This window comes from Cornus florida, unplaced genomic scaffold, assembly GCF_030987335.1.
Source record: "Cornus florida cultivar Cherokee Brave unplaced genomic scaffold, ASM3098733v1 CherokeeBrave_3.0.0_Hap2_Chr04, whole genome shotgun sequence".
NCBI classification, from domain to species: domain Eukaryota; kingdom Viridiplantae; phylum Streptophyta; class Magnoliopsida; order Cornales; family Cornaceae; genus Cornus; species Cornus florida.
This window is the reverse complement of record NW_026775574.1, coordinates 72443417-72461584: the sequence shown is the minus strand read 5'-3', so window position 1 is coordinate 72461584 and position 18168 is coordinate 72443417. Positions and strand designations below refer to the sequence as shown.

The 18168-nt window shown below is 34.8% G+C and overlaps 1 protein-coding gene across 2 annotated transcripts; it reads right to left on the bottom strand.

Moving 5' to 3' along the window:
* Positions 1–855: 855 nt before the first annotated feature.
* On the bottom strand, positions 856–11471 carry LOC132303515 (ASI1-immunoprecipitated protein 2-like). Of its 2 annotated transcripts, XM_059800800.1 has the most exons (12): positions 11303–11471; positions 10545–10608; positions 8597–9430; positions 8222–8494; positions 7487–7572; positions 6802–7355; positions 6158–6673; positions 5551–6025; positions 5194–5424; positions 4942–5066; positions 4397–4839; positions 856–1598 (listed from the first exon to the last, which is right to left on the bottom strand). In XM_059800800.1, the coding sequence occupies exons 2-12, from the start codon at positions 10551–10553 to the stop codon at positions 1266–1268; spliced, it is 3879 nt and encodes a 1292-aa protein (XP_059656783.1). In that variant the 5' UTR covers positions 10554–10608; positions 11303–11471; the 3' UTR covers positions 856–1265. The 2 variants fall into 2 exon arrangements, with proteins under 2 accessions (XP_059656783.1, XP_059656784.1); XM_059800801.1 differs by lacking the exons at positions 10545–10608; positions 11303–11471 and adding an exon at positions 10475–10538.
* Between the last annotated feature and the right edge of the window lie 6697 nt (positions 11472–18168).

Sequence of the window (18168 nt, the reverse complement as noted above, 5' to 3'; positions counted from 1 at the left end):
ATCTTTTTTATTCTATCAAAGACCTTTAAATAGTAAGAAGAGACAATTAAGTGGAAACTTAAGACAAATTGGCGTCAAATTTTTTCTAAATTTTGAAAAGAAAAAAAAAATGAAATACAAATCTTCTAATTTTTGTTCCTTTTGTGTATAATTAATAATAGCAGTGAAAAACGAGCTCAAGTAGTCAAGCTTATTTTGAGTTTTAATTCATTTCTAAAATTTATATCCATTTGTCGAAACAATGGTAAAAAATCTATACAAAAAAATGTTGAATAACAAAATAAAGTAGATTAGAGGTGAATGGAATTCAATCCTCAAATGGAATTATATCCATTTGTCTGATGTTTAATTATCTTATATTGGACTTCAATTCTTTTTTTTTTTTTTGGCAAGTGTGTATTGGACTTCACTTGTCTTGAACTTTTTTAATTCTTAGTAGTTATTTATTTATTTATTTATCAATTGATGAGTTGTTTTTATATTATTGTTTTATCAAATTTTATCTTTGAAGAAAATGAAAGGAATGGTGCTTCCAACATTTTGCAGTTTATTTTTTTCAATTAATATAGTTCCTTAATAAATGTAGTAGGACCAAAAGTAGTGTCTATAGTTGGTTGTTAAAAATAACACGTTATCCATTAATTTATTTATTACCACCACAAGCTATTTCCTGTCATACTCCAAAAACCACCAAGATTGCATTCAATTTCTTTTCATCTTCTATAAATCTTAGGATAAAAAAAAAAAAAAAAAAAAAACGCAACTGCCACATGCTTTTATTTTATCAATACATTACTTTACCTTCCGAATAAAAAATAAAATAAAAAAGAACGAAAAAAAGAGGGAGAGAAGAAAGAAAGAAACCCTAGAAATGGGGTTTTGGATATCAAACTGTCTCGGCCATGAAAGCTGTTTTTCATCACTTCATAAAACAAGATGAAACAAGAAACAGTTGCTTCGATATTCATGACATCAAACGAGAAATGAACAGGAAAACATAGAAAAAGGAGAGGCCATAGAAATGTTTTGGAGGCAAAAAAGCATGTGATTATGATACCAAGGAAAATCTTTTCTCTACAATAACAGGATCAAGATCATTATATTCTAGCCTAGTATACACCACCAACATCCATTTCAAGCCCTATTTACAGTGCATCATTTCTATATCCAAGTCTTCCAGAAACCACCAAACAAGCAGCTAGTACTTGCACTCTCAAGCAAAAACTGCTTTTTTCTTCTTGTTTGAATGAGGCCTTGGAACTTGTTCACTTATCATGAGAAGGTAAAGTAAGGGAAAGATCGAGTGATACTGGGAATTCACCACCATCATTGTTTTTCTTGCTCGCCACAGAACTTGGAACCTTGTCTTGGTTATGCTTTTCTTCCACAATCCCAAGAAATGAAGGCCTGAGCCGCTGCGTTGTCAAATTTTTTCCAGCCCCTAATGAAAGTTGAAGATCTAAAAACTCAAACCCCAGCTGATCCTTGTAATCTGATGCCATAACTTGCGATTTTGAGGACATGACCTCTGACATGCCACCCACTGGACCTTGACTTGCTGAAACTCCTTGCTTTCTCTCAGTAACTTCATGTTCTTTCTGCAATTAGAACAAGTAGAAATTAGCACCGATTTTACAAAATCAGGGAAGAATATTTAAGCTTTGAAATTTTAGCATTGATAGATGATTATAATAGTGTGAGAAAATACAAGCACCAATCCTAAGCCACCAACCAAATAGATTTTTTTTTTAATCCAAGGCAACAACAGCCAAATAGATTGGGCTAAGTCATTTTCTGCCATTCAACTTTATTACAACATGTACTGGCATACTTCACTAAATCATTGGCCAAAATGTCTCTTGCTATTAACATCGTTTATTCATTTCCCTTTTGTATTTCAGTGAGTGCAGACACACAACTCAACACACACACCCCCATTACGCCCCAGTGGAGACCTGAACCCTCAATTCATTTTACAAACATTCTATGGAACATGTTTTTTGCTGCCAAGAATTCCATTCTATTTAGCATAGTTACTTTTTAGCCATTTAGTAGATTTCAGTTTATTTTTTAAAATATTAAACATACAGTACATACCACAACAGCAGCGCTTCTCCACTGTCAATTTTGTTTCTGTTTTATGAAATTACATCTCTTCAGTACATGATGTTCCAAAGAAGTTACTTGAAAAGAGAGAGAGAGAAAGAGAGAGTATATTATGGGCATTCCATATAATTTAACACAAGAACTTTGAATTCTGAATCAATTTCATAATTATAATGACTAATTAATCCCTGTACATTCGTCACCTAGACCTAGATTGTCAACAACCAACATACATATTTTCCTCATCCGTGTTCACATTTAAAAATGTTAAAACTAATCAGAAACCAAAGATAGAATATGCAAACAATTCTAACAAAACAATGAAGACGCAAATGTCATCAAAGTCGTTTCCATTTTTAGATAAAAAAAAATTCCTTTCTAGTATTTCTACATAGGCCGTTGGTTCATCATTTTATGGAAAAGGGGGTGAGAAGCCCTAAGTTTCCAAGAAATGGGTTTTGTAGATCAATGTCAAAAAGTTCCCCGACTATTCATTTGAAACCACCTACATTTTTCCTAAATATGCCCACTAAGTTGGTCCAAACCAGTGTGAAAGTCAAGGACTCGATGCAAGTCCTTGATGTAAGCTAATTATGATTAGACAATTAGTAGTTCACTTGTCTCCGCATGAACTATCCACAAACTAGTCATTTCTCCATTTTTTCCAAGAATTCCATTCTATTTAGCATGGTTACTTTTTAGCCATTTAGTACATACCACAACAGCAGCGCTTCTCCACTATCAATTTTGTTTCTGTTTTATGAAATTACATCTCTTCAGTACATGATGTTCCAAAAAAGTTACTTAAAAAGAGAGAGAGAGAGAGAGAGAGAGTATATTATGGGCTCGACTCTTTTCACTATGCAAATACATTCCCACGGCATTCCATATCATTTAACACAAGAACTTTGAATTCTGAATCAATTACATAATTATAATGACTAATTAATCCCTGTACATTCGTCACCTAGACCTAGATTGTCAACAACAAACATACATACTTACCTCATCCGTGTTCACATTTAAAAATGTTAAAATAATCAGAAACCCAAGATAGAATATGCAAACAATTCTAGCAAAACAATGAAGACGCAAATGTCATCAAAGTCGTTTCCTTTTTTAGATAAAAAAAAAAAAAATTCCTTTCTAGTATTTCTACATAGACCGTTGGTTCATCATTTTATGGAAAAGGGGGTGAGAAGCCCTAAGTTTCCAAGAAATGGGTTTTGTAGATCAATGTCAAAAAGTTCACTCAATGCAAGTCCTTGTTGTAAGCTAATTATGATTAGACTATTAGTAGTTCACTTGTCTCCATATGAACTATCCACAAACTAGTCATTTCTCCATTTTATCATCAACCTTGATTAAGTTGTTTCATGCGGTTAATAATGTTTATTTTGTGTCCAAAATTTCTTCACATGTTTGACAGCACAAATATCATTATGGCTTTAAAGTATAACCCTTGCTCTTTTAATACCCTTCCTTTATTTTTTTTAAACTTTTGTACTTGATAAATTTAACTCATGTAAAATATTTAATTTAATTAAAGTTATTATATTTTTTGGGCAATTACTTGGTGCAATAGTAAAATTCATAGTTGAGCGTAGGAACTGAGATATAGGTTCTAGACTTCAGAGTAATCACTTGTACAAATAATGACAAAGTTTTGGTCTGCATCTAGTGTAAAACCTCCCAGCACTCTGCGTTGCCAGACAATCAGTGGGTAATGACCTTTAAAGTTGACACTATCCCCCTCGTTAAGCCTACACTTTTACTGCCAACTGAAAAACAATTATACAATTTAGTAACTTAAAAGCTTAAACCATTTATAACTCATTAACTCTATGCTAAAGAGAATAAAGGCATTAACCAAAGGAAATAAACAAGAGGGAGAGAATCCATTTATCATAACAACAAATAGCAGTAGAAATAAATACTATCGAAGAGGTGTTGATGAGAATGTTGCTTATCCCCATGCATGACCTTTTGTAGACATTATTTACTTGATGAAGATGTTCAATATAGTTCAATTTAATTATTTTACCACCTGCTAAGCAGCCTAAGCCTACATTTTTTCTCCCAAAAGAAAATTAATCATATGATCCACTAAAATACAAGCTGAACCTTTTTGTAAATTTTACTGCCAAAAGACAATTAATCATATGAACAACTATAATACAAGCCGAACCTTTTTTGTAACCGTACCCAAAAGTTAATGCAGGCAATAATTAAATAGGAACAAAGCAAGAAATATATAACAAGATCAAAGTGCAATGGAAACAAATATTACCAGAAAGGTATTCGTTTGTTGCACATCGCTGCACAACTGCTCTGCTTCCATTGGAATCCTTGATAGCAAAACACCGTCATCTCTGCTTGGTTGATGAATATAATTTGCTTCTGAACTGAAACACTTCTGTTCAGAAGAGTGTAATATAAGTTTACGATTCCCATCCTTTCTAGTAGAAGAAACAGAGGGCAACTCCAGAGGATCGATGTAAGTAGATGATCGTTCTACATTGTAGAGTAACTTAGCTGTAGACAAAAATTCACTTGGCTTTCCAGAAGAATACATGTGTCGAGACCCAAACATACCAAGTGAGGCCAAATTCTGGTCCAAGGGTACATCATTCAAGCTGGGGTTAGAAGTTTTATTTTGAGAGCCAAGACATTCTACATTGTTGACCTTCCTTTCTCTAAAAACACCCCATAAGAAAAACAACTTATTCCAACCTGCCAAAAACATGACATACAACTGAGAAAATGCCAATGCATAAGCTTGCATGAGTTTGACAATCTTAAAGAAAATCAAAGAGCATGAAGATTCGGCCTTACACTGGGAATTTTCAGGAAGAACATTGGATGAAAATATTAAAAGTTCAATTCCATCAAATTTCCCTATAAGAGCTAAATCATAATTGATCATGCACTCCAACATGCTCTTATAATTTCTTCCATAGCTGCAAGAAAGGCATATGAAAAGGTTAAAAAATAAGTCTGCAAGGAAGATGGCGCCTATAATGCATATAAGGAAAAGCAAATATGCCAAAGAAAAAAAAAAAACAAAAAAACAAAAAAAAAAAAAACCTTTCCAGATCTTCCGCAAAGAAGTAAAGCCCAATGCTGTCTTCTTTGAGATGATTCCCCAGAAACTGAGTTGGCCATGTACTCAAACGAGGTACTTCCTCCAAAAGGATTTTGTGAGGGAATTTCTTTACTTCTTCAGGAACTTTAGGCGATGAGCAAGTAGATAAGTGAGCCTGAATCCCATAACAGAAACTGGGAAGTCTTCCACTACTCTGAATTTCAAATTCGCCTCTGCATGGCATGTCAGGAAAATGTGTATAAGACATTCTTAAAAACCACAGCAATTACTCAATCTTGACAAAACCGAATTTAACAAACTACAAAATAAGATAATAAGAGGAGTGGAGAAGGGCATACTTCCAAATATAATCAAGCTTTGGAACAGAAAAAATCCTAAATTCATCAGGTTGATTGCAAAACATGGGCCTAAGATCCGTCCTACTACTTCGGTCCACTTCCTTTGAAGTTCCTGCATCAAGAATAGGAGCCCGAGTACTAATCATTGGGCAAGATTCTGCAGCGTGACCCATATTCTTACATTTATGACAGCATACACTTCCACTTCCAGCTGAAACATGCTGCCCAGGCTTGCTGAAATCAGAGGTCTCCTTGACTTTCTCACCCCCACTGGAAGATTCCCGTGACTGAGGTGATATATCTTTTGCAATTGAATCAGAATTACCACAATGACAACCAGAACTCAATAAAGAACTAGATGCAAGATCATCCTTAAGGACAACTAGACTTGGCTTCATTTCCTGATAAGAGTCAGATATTGCATGAGAAGATGGATCCCCACTCGTACACATCCGCTTTACCACACCAGATTTATCTATTAACCAAAAGATAATTACTCAGTGTGGAACAGACAACCAATAAACTTTAAAAAAGAAAAAAAAAAAAAGAAAAGGAAAAGAAAGAGAGTAAAAATGATAGTTTATCAGGAAAAGAAAGGAACCCCTACCTAGATGATTGGGATTTTTGGAGCTTTTATGAACCAGATGCCTAGCTGGTTTTGATGAATTCTGTGAATTTCCATGACGTTGAACAGCCTTCAGATCATGATAAGTTCCAGAAGGATGTCGTAATAGAGTTTCAGCATGAGATTCAATTTTTCCATCATTTTTTAATGGACAGGAACTAGCCATCGTTAAACTACCTAGTGTATTATCTAATTTTCCTGTATGCTTCCTCTCAATCGAATTACATTCTTTTGCATGTCTTAATCTCTTGAAATCCTCAACATGAGAAGATTTTGAAGAGAGCATTTTGAAATTTAAATCAGCAGCATTTGAATGGCCAGAGCTGACATTATTAAATGACATAGATTTACTCATCATTCTGACAGTGCCATCCTTTTTCTTCTCGCTAGCAGCAGTTTCTCTAGGGAACTTTTGCTTTTGGAGAGTATCTTTTTCTGACAGTTGGATTTTCCGTTTTGAGGCTAAAATGGTGACTGAATTTGACCTTGTGAGAGTACCTGTAAAACCAAATTTTGAACTCATAAATCCAAACACAGGTGAAACATGGCATTCTCATTATAACATAATGTCTGCCTGATGATTGAGATAATTTATATTGAGCAAAAGCTATGCAAGAAAAAATTACCCCGTGACATTAGAACATGTGGCGATTTTGGTGAATTATGAACTGATTTAGTAAGCAAGTGTGCCTTCCCCAATGTATTATTAGAACAGTGATCTTCAAGAGAAGATATCTTGTAGGTTGGTTTTGTTTTCCCCCCATCCACGGCCTTGTAAGAAGACTCGCGAGACAGTAAAGATTTTCTCAAAGGACTGGACACCCTGGGTGATTCAGCACTTGTTTCAAGAGCCCTTCTTTTCACCACTGAGACAGATTCCGAATTGTCTGCAAGTCTCTTAGCAGGGAATTGTTGAATTGAACTAACTTTGTCCCTCGACTCTCTTCTGCTTTTATCGACATTTGAATCTTTGTCGTCTGATGACAAAGAAGTTTTGGGATTGGCAGTACAAGAATTCCCAACATCTTGGTGTATTTCATTCAAGGCTGGACCTTTTGAAGATCCAACTAATTTTCCATATTTATTCTGCGTCTGTTTCTCAGTTCCCTCATACAGCATGCATTCTTCACACATCCAATTGCCTTCAGGAACCTTATCCAGCCGAACACGCATGCAGTAACTGATTGATAGAAAACAAGTGTCAATGACCTCAAAAAAGAAGAAATGTTGAAACATGCAGTTATTGCAAAATAATAGTTTCAGAAAAAACAGAAAAACAAAACATCCAAAGGATAATTGTAAATGACTTACATGTGCTCTGCCCCATCACTGCACCTGCTACAAGTAGCAAGCAACTCCTCCCGACCAGCATCCCCACAGATATCACAAACTTTTACCTGTTATGACACCAACCAGGCAATGTTACTACAGAGAATTAACAACAAATATAAATAGGTGTACCTTGACACCCTGTCAGGGTTCCTGCATTAGCTACCTAGCCCTTTAAATAATCAATCACCGCTAGTCCCCCATACAATGATCACAATCAGGACTCGTACTTTCTAGGTGTACCTTGAGACACTGATTTTTCTTCATGGTAAAAACTGTGTTATTAGTCAAATGCAATTCCATGAAAGAAAATAATGTCATTTTTATGCTTTGTTAACTTCATTGCGTTCATCCTAAAAGGTACAAATACTAATTAGGAGTCGTGTATGTTAGAATTTATTAGACGTAGGCTCTTGCTCAAATCTTCTAGACTCGTATCCAACACATATTAGGTGTGCCTATGAACATAAAATTTAAAATCCATAATTTCAGACATGTGATAGGCACTCCCCAGCATGCAAAATAAAACCATAGACATTAAAAATCTATCTTCATTGCCATGATTGTGTCCTAATTTTTTAAGATTTACCAGGTTGATGTGTCCAGGTCTTGTCTGCGTCGGTGACCATGCTTTTATTCCTAGAAAGTCAGTCAATGCAATGCAAACAGTGCCACATTGAGAATGTTAAAATAATTCAAGAAATAAACAGTACGTACATCCTCCAAAAGATCTGACCCATCATTACAGCCGACAGGCTGAGAATGCACCGGAGGTTCCTGAGCATAGGACACTTCAAGCATTACCAAGTTTTCATTCTGGCCTGTACAATTCATAGCTTTGGTTGTTGGATCCCCCTCATCCAATTCAGTTTTGAATTTAACAGATTCAGCACTGACAAGTGCATCATGTTTTTGACCATTATGACTAAAGGTTGGCAATCTTGCAAGAGATGAATCTACTTGTTCCATGGAACAGACTGAAAGATCTCCCTGGAAATGAGAAACATAAATTATCTTTTTTTATCAGCAGTTGAATTAAAGGAAGTATTTTCCACTTGAAGTTAAAAAAAAAAAAAAAAATTGACTTCGCACCTTCAGTGCACTACCTCCAGCACAAACATCATCTCCTAAAGAAGAAGTCACTGACGGGTTTGATTTATCAAAAATAGGCGCAGTCTCCTGTAAAGATCCCTTGTTAAACTCGGTTGGCCTACTTGAGCAAATGTGTTTCTCTTCTATTTCATCAGGACTACCAGCAGAACAATATGAAGTGGGTTGAACATTAACTTCCTTCTCAAATCTTTCTAGACCAGAACTACTAACTGAAGTTGAACTACATGGCACATTCTTCCTGTCTGTGTCACCTCTATGATCACCAACGATCATGTTTGGGCTGTCATCTCCAGTGACACATGAGATGTCATCACCATTACATTCTGAAACTTTCTGCTGCTTATGCTGATCTGAGAAGATTCTCTTACCACAAAAAATCTGTGGCTCAAGAAGTCCCTGATCATCTGCAATAGTTGGATCGGCAGCTGCCTTTGAAAGCATTGCAATGCCAGAGGTATCAGGAGCCATCAAAGTAGCTTTGCTTTCTGCATTTTCAGAGGATGAATCATGACTTGAACAAGCACTGAGAATGTCACCAGTTTTACTTGTATGATGTCCAAAATTGTGTTCTTTGCTTTTAAAAGGAGATAACATATCAGCAGTAGTAAAGGAGCCTCGGCAAGCCACCTTTCTTGGACAAAATTCATCTAATAAGTTGTCGGGCTTCAAGCCCGTAGGTGCTAATGCGGAGTTAAAATGTGAACAAGGTGATCTTAGGGTGGCAGCAAGACTGCACGCCCCAGATTCTGTTCTTGTGCAAAATTTTCCACTCGTGAAATGCCTCACAAATATATTTTCAGTCCCAGATAACTCCTGACATGAAAAAAGTGGAAAGTTATAACGGAGAAAAAGGAAAACAGCATAAATAATAAATAAACAAAATTAAAATGAAATAATAGTGGTGCCATAATCAGCAACTTCAAAAGTTAAGCAGTATATTCAAGAAACTTGCAGGGACAATCAAGTTAACATATTAGTTATAACTCAATAATGTTGAATCTTATGAATCATAATGTACAGAGTAAAAAAAAAAAAAAAAAATCATACACGATGTAGACACAATCTGCTATAAATATCATGCTAGAACCCATAGTGTGTTGGTATACAGCTCAGATCTTTGACAGCTACTTCATTTATCTGGAAGTGCCCAACAAAAAATTTGGCCTAAAAAAGAACAGCAGTTACGTCCTCCCCCTGCCCCTCCCCCTCCCCTTCTTGAACATGCACGAATACATGCCCAAAGATGCACATGCACATATGAAGGAACACAAAATGCATGCATCCATGCACAAAATTGGTATAATAGTCAAGTATTTATTTTCACAACAAACCAAGTTTAAAAGAAAATTCCTGCTGGGTGCAAACAATTCCTTGGAGGGAGGGTGTGTGAGTACCAACTACGGAAGAAGAAAAAAAAAATTCAAAAGAAACTTCCATGAAGCAATAAGGCACACAATCTTCTACAAAATTCTCTGTTACTTATTATGAGGCAACAAGCTGAAACCAATTATACTGTGGGAAATATACATTTTAATGCATGCAAAAACTTCGTCTTAAACCCTGGTTTAAGGAATTTTTTTTATAGTAAAAACAGGCTTGAATGTTACTCAACGCCAATTAGACTTATTTCTCCTTTCCCAGATTAACCTTATTGAATCCATTTTCACTTTCCAAACTATCAACATAAATGAGTTTTATGGGAAAATTTTATAAGAAAATATTTTTTTCTTCGAAAAAAAAATGGAAAGCAAACTCACACCAACTCTCTGTTTACTACATTTCATGGAATGTTTCTCAATTACACCGACAATAATACTGAAATTCAAAGATATGAGAACCACCACAAATTGAATATACCTTATGTTGAAAAGAAACGATGCCATATCATATTCTCATTATTGTTGTTTTGATAAGCACAATGTCTTACCAGATTCATCTGAATGATCTGCAGGTCCTTGAATGAAACAACCACTTTTCAGTGCCGGTGTAATCTAAAAAGCAGGCCAAAATTAATATTACTTACAGTCCCCAAGACTAAACATCCATGAAATACAGATTTTATACTGCACTAGTAACAAAATTATTAAAGCATAAATAGATATGCATATGCATATAGACACATATTTTACTGCCAGTGTGTATTAAAAAGCAGCCCTAAATCTATATTTATTACCATCTATAGTCATATCCTATAAGATAAAATACAAACTAAGGATAAGAGGGATTAGGGGTTAGCCTAGGCTCAACCCATGGTATGAATCTTTCAGTCCAAGTTCAACTTAACCCGACCTTCAACCCAAGCCTAGCCTGTGCTTGAAACTTAGAACTAAGGTCGGGTTCAGGTTCAAGTATTGGTTCAGATTGCTTGTCCAACTCTCATATCTCAAAACAGTGGGACATGACTGAACTATAAACTGTGGAGTCAATATATCTTCTACAAAATTTAAGTTTCAAACTATGTGCAGAACATATAAAAAAATGAAGACAAATATACTAGATTAATTGTTATTTATTTTCCTACTTATACTAGATTAATTTGCAAAGTACGATATGCAAAATTGGGTAAACCCAGTGCACGAGGCTCCCGCCACTGCGGGGAGCTCATGGAAAACTTTGTTGCGAAAAAACAAGATCCAAAACAAATTGAAACATAAAAACATAATGTCGGGAGGATCCAGAACTCACTAAGTAATTAGAATTCTGAAAAATTACAATATGTCTTGGTCTATATTCCAGAGCTTGTCTATCATGAAATTGCTCTCATTGTGCTCACATCCTGATTACTGTTGTATTCAGAGGCTAACCGCACAATCTTGCAATCCAATCGTTCTAAGGGTCCAAGTCTAGTAAGAGCACCTTCAACAAAGAGTGGGAACCACAGAATGAGCACGCTGAGTACCAAGTATCCATCTTTTTTCTCGCTTGAATCAATTATGTATATGGATGTGTGTGTGTGTGTGTATATATCTATGCGAACAGATTATTGATTTGCTATAGCTAGGACTATCATTTTATTGGATTACTTTACCAAATTTGAACATTGTAAATAAAGACTAAAAAGGACCAAATTCTAATTCTCTATGGATTTTGAGGGAGCCACATGTAATTTTTTTTCAGGCTCACCATATAGACCTGAATAGATGGTTTTAAAAAGAATTTGGGGGGCATTGTAAGTCTGCCCCTGCATAATGTTGTGAAGCAAAAAATGGATATGCTGAATTCTCTTGAACATGCTACAGGCTGACAGGACAAAGTCACAAAGGTCCAGATTGTTTGCTTTACATGCTACAGGCTGACAGAAAATTGGACATGTTGAATTCTCTTGGACAAAGAATAATTTCCATGGTAGGAATATGAAAGATGAAAAATAAGTGATTTCGATTATAAATGAATTGAGCTCAGTTTGGCCAACTCGGCTTACATTTGGGCATGCAATATGTTATCCCAAGTTCAACTGGAAAGAAAATAAGTGGGGATTTTTCAACCCAAGCTGACCTAGTTTTTGAAAAAGGCTGCTTACACCCACGAAATACTGGGTTTTGGTTCTGTTGGCCACCCCCATTTGCACCTTAAAGATACCAACGAATCTAATGCATGAAATAAAATTACAGGCATATATTTGATCATATATCCCACAAAATAACGGGATATCAAAATTACTTCAGCGTTCAGTACATGAGCACGCGAATAAGCACATACATGCATATATAAATACATATATCATTCAGATACAAATCTACACAATAGTTATATATGTGTGTGATTATGTTATGGATTATCTGCTATAACAACAAAATTATTCAAGCAGACAATAGACGTGCATAGATAGATTTATAAAAAGATTAGAGTGAGTGAATGAGTGAGTTCAATTATAAAAAAATGAATTCAGCAATACACAGTATAATAGGAAATGATATCTTACAATTTATCACATCAAAGTAATCAGTTCTTAATTTGAAGCCCTAGAGACCACGCCAACAAAACAATTGAAGCTAATCAACATTCTTCACCACAAAACCCTAATCCCCTGTCTATAATCCAAACCAAAATCACACCCAAAACTCGAAAATACACACAAAATCCAACAGTCGAACAACAAAAATCAAAACTTGGAATAGGAAAAAATGATCAACAAACACTAAATTATTCAATTCATGCTCAAAATCATTCGAGAACCCCAACTAAGAGAGAAATTAAAAGAGAAAGAGAGCAATTCAATAACATGCCTTTGGTTCCGAAACCTCCTCAGTGACGTCGAATAGCTCTTCGAAAATGCGAGTCTTAGGTTTTGATATCAATTCAATCAAGCAAATGCTTCATGCAGAAGAAAATTGAGAGAACAGAGCACTCTGCAGTTTATATACTTGTACATATATATATACAGAGAGAGAGAGAGGAGCTTATATATGAAGCCAGAGGGTTTATAATTTTTAAATTAATTATAGCAATACAGCGTGTTTATTACTTTGTTTACTTTTTCTCTCTCTAAACTTTCTCTCTCTAGAAGTTGATGACTAAATATAGAAAATGGGATTAATTTCTTTGCTTCTTGTCATGGAGAAGGTAGATTTTATCCTATGTGTGTTAGTAATCCGGTGTGCTCTCATATTTTATCTAGATTTAAATCAACGTGTCCTTTCAAGCCATTTGTCCATATTTTTCACTCTGAATTTTATTTTATTTTATTTTATTTTTATTAAATCAAATCAAATCAAATCAAACATTTTTTAAGAGTTTTAGCTCCTTTTTTCACTTCTTTATTTTGTGAATATGGAATAAATATTAATTAAAAAATCAAATACAAGAGTTTTTTTATTTACAGATGCATTGACTTGGATCTAAATTTTGACCTTATTTAATATAGATAAGACCTCCTCAACTAAATTACTAAGTCTAAGAATTATTATTCTTATTTTTATACCTAAAATATTAATACAAATAATAATTCACTTAATTGAAATATTTATTAAGATATATATATATATATATATATATATATATATATATATTTATCATGGCTAGAATGATAGGTTAATTATTAGAGGAAGAGGGTGCAAGACTCGAAAATTAACTTTTAGACGCGGAAAGCAATCCAACTACTTCAACAACACGAATAAAATGAGAGATTGCATGTTTAAAATGTGAGTCCTCATATTTAAGAATGAATAAAATAAGAAATGGGATTGGCTTTGAAGAAATTTTAAATAAAAATAATAATATTTTTTATATTTTATAAAAATTACAGGCTTTAATCAAATTTCAAATTTATTAGACTAAAATTTACAATTTAGCTAATTCAAATATTCTTTTCTTTTAGCTTTTTAAAAATCTAAATTAGAAGAGGATATGATAGGATGGTCCAGCAGTCTAGTGCTCAATGGAGCCTCAGAAAATGGAGTTACTAGACGACGACACGTGTATTTTCGTGCGAAGAATTTCAAACTAGGTGCAGGAGAACTGTGGTCCAGATGTACGTGAGTATTCTAACCGAAACGGTAGTTGTGGACGTCACGCGTTGGGAATTGGACCAGTAACTTTAGCTAATGTGCGCCTTGTGCGCATGCATACACAGAGTCCACGTTGACGAATCAAAATATAACATCTGTGTGGTGCAACGTCATCAAATCTGTGTAGCTCTGACATGTAAGCACAATATCTGATGTATGGCGGTGGAAATATGGAATGTTTGAGCCAAGTTTTATTAGAATATTGATGGTAACACGTGAGCATTTTTGAGAGTGAATATCTGACCGTTGATTATGAACACGTAGTACTTTTTATGCCATACAATTCAAGATATCTTGATCTTTAATCAAACTTTCCTACACCACATAATATTTGGTTATTACATTTATTAAAATGCCATAATTGTTCTTTTCAGATAAGATTATTCACCTTGTTAAGACAAATCCTATCCGAAAAATCTCAAATTTATCTATAACTCATTTAATGGCTATGGTAATGGGGAAATTTTTATTTATTTATTTATTTTGATTCTACATTTTTTTTCTAAAATGGTGAGTAAGGTGCAGGAGTTTGAGTAGCAAGAACAGTGGAATTGAATGTCATGTGATTACAACAGGCAAAATCAAAATACCAACATGTATTCTTACCTAGTGTGGTAAAAAGAGAAGAGGAAGATACACCTTTTCTTCTAGTCAAAACTTGATTGATGATTGCCTTAAGGTTAGTTGTAAAAAATGCAGATGAAAAAGATAAAGACTTGTTAGGAGTGCTAGACATGGGTACTGGAGCTGGGGGTCGTGACTGTAATGGCACAATGCGAGAGGTAGCCATAATTGGAGTAAGTGGAGTCAGTTTAGCACGAGTGCGACACTCCTGAAAAGAATGTCCTCGAATCTGACAAAAAGTGCAGTAAAAAGAGTGAACATAGTGGTTGTGCTGTCCGTTGTGATAAGAAGATGTCGACTGAAAAGCCACAGTGGGAGCCTGCAAGCATGTCCTCATTTGGTCAAGCTCTTTCATAACAGCTTAAATAAGAGGAATAATCTCATTTTGTGCCATTTAGAAATCTCAAATGCAAAAATGGACTGCAAATTTGGACTCAGCGTGAAAAAACTGGGCTGGAATGATCTCTTCGAAAAAACTTAATGAGACTGCTAACATGGCAACCTGTCTGACATGGCAGATGATGTCGCTGTTGACATGTGTCAACGTGGAAGATGATGTAGCTGCTGACTTAGACCGATGATAAGGCAGAATGGGTCCCGATTGCTGACATGGTAGCTGAAATGTGATCCTGACGTGGCAGTTGACATGGACAGATGAAGTGGCACAATGGGTCCTATTGTTAACGTGTCAGATGTCGTGGTTGATGAAGTGGCAATGCTGACATGGCAGAATGGCCACTTGCTGACATGGCAGCTGATGAGCCCAGGCGCTGACATGGCTGCTGACGTGGCAACTGACTAGGATGATGACGTGGCACTGTCTTTTGGAATCTGTTGTGCATAGGCGCGTGTGAGCGCTGAATAATGTGAGCTGATGTACTGGGCACGTAAAGGAGTATATGCGCGTGATCTGATTGGATCTAACACGTTGTGGCGCGTATGCATGCTTGGATGGAAATTGTGGCATATAGCAGTGCGTGAAGAACGGAAAGGAATGTAGAAAAATTCCTACACCTAGAATTTAAAGAACCTAAAAAGAAATAGAAGAAAGAAGAGTGGCTCTAATACCATGTTAGAAGTATAAATAAATGAGAAAATAGGAGAGGGATATAGGAGAGGTCTATGTGGAGAGCAAGTGAACTCCACATAAGGTAATGATATATATGGTAATGAAGGTAGGTGAAACCAGCTAACCCTAACCCTATAATACAATACATAATATAATACATCCTGTGGCATTCACTTGTATTCCATACAATTAATTCAGGAACAAACTGAAGAAAGCAACATGATAGAGAAGATACTTATGGTATTCACTTTTTATTCCACAAACGATACATCTTATACAAAGAATACAAGAGTTTTTTTTACAAATGAACTAGACTAATCATATCTAAACTAAGCTATAACTACTGCAAACGAAAACGTAAACGCTACATTATGAAAGTAATTGTTTCAGGGACCTTTATCTTTGACTCCTCTCCTGCTATTTATACTCATCCTCCATGATAGTTGCTTCAACTGTACTTTTTGAATTCCAATGCAAACAGTTTATTATCTTTCCTTTTATCATCTTATTTTGCCACGCAAACTTTTTGTGCAAACTGTTAACCGTCTATGCAAATTGACGTGGATTTCGGCTCGAGCATTGTTTCCCAATAGGAAAAAGAATAACACGCATGTTAACAAGTTGTCTCTCCATGACCATGCAAGCAAAATACAGCATACCACCAAAACAAATCAATCATAACATATTAACACCATTTTATCCGAATAAGAACTTTTATCCCAATAAGAATAGCCACAACATTTAATTTCTGCCACGTGACCATATCTTAAAATTTTATTTTACGGTGTAAACAATGTTCCCCCACCTCTTTGAAAATGAGGGCAAGTTGAATTTTTAAAGATTTAATTTTAACAAGCACAATTTAGATCGGTCATAATGTTCGATTGTTTCTTGGTAGCCCAAGCGATTTAAAACGCTAATTATTTCATCACTGTCTCATTGGGCGTGCCATTTTATTTGGTTTCAAATTTTAGCAAGTAGCCAAACTATTCCTATTCAAAACACGATCAATCCATCATTGATTGATCGGTTTATTTTTTATTAGGCGATGTAGAGAAGAGTAGGAATGACCCTCTTCTATGGTTCAAATTGCCTCTAAAACAAGGACTTTTGTAAAATATGGGACAACAATGAAGAAAGCGACAAAATGTACTATACACATTGTGGTATTGACTACATAGCGAAGAAAAAGTCAATGCGTAAAGTACACCCTGTGGTATTGACGTCTATTCTATAAAATCAATTCAGAAGCAAAGTGAAGAAAGCAACAAGATAGAGAAAATACCCTATGGTGTTCACGTTTTATTCCATAAATGATATGTCATGTACAAAAAATATAAGAGTTGGTTTACAAATGAACTAGGCTAATCCTATTTAAACTAGGTTACAACATACTACTGTAGATGAAAACTTAAATGCTATATTATGAAAGTAATTCTTTTGGTCGGGATGTTTATCTCAGACTTATCTTCTGTTATTTATACTCATCCTCCATGACAATTGCTTCAATTGTACTTTTGAATTCCTATGCAAGTAGTTTATTTTGTACTTATCTCTTCCCTTTATCCTTTCCTTTTTTCACACAAGCTTTTTGTGCAAACTGTTAATCTTCCATGCAAACTGATGTGGATTCTTGCGAAATATAACACACATGTTGACAACCACGACAATGTCCCCCCATAACCATGCAAGCAAAATACAACATACCACCAACAAATTAATCATAACATAGTATCACCATTTTATCCCAATAAGAACAACCATGGCATTTAATTTCTGCCACATGACCAGATCTTAAAATTTAATTTTATGGTGTAAACAACTTCATCCCTCCTTGTTTCTTCCATCTCTTCCCTTTCCTCCAACCAAACACGAATAAATTATTTTATCCCCCTTTCATCCATCACTTCCCAATCCTTCCCTTTAACCAAACATACCATTAGAGTTCAATATAATAATTTGAGAGCGTATTAATCAAATATACATGATTATGACAATAGAAGTTATGGGATTAGGATAAATAATTTTTGAGTTAGAATTTTTATTATATCAATAAATCCCTTTAATGAGAGAGAGAGATAGAGAGAATGTGTGAGAGAAGATGATTGAAAAATTTATAAGAAAAGGGAAATTGTGATATTAAAAATGTATGAACCAAGTACTTTGTGATTTAAGGACTCTTTTGTAATTTCATTTTAAGACAGAACGAGAGAGAGAGAGAGAGATGCACATGAGATATTGGTGGCCTTTAATTATAAATCAACATTTTTATAATTCATTTTTTGAATTTTAAATGTTCAATCTTCAGTGATAAATGATGCCTCTATCATTTAAAAACTTTATTATATTTT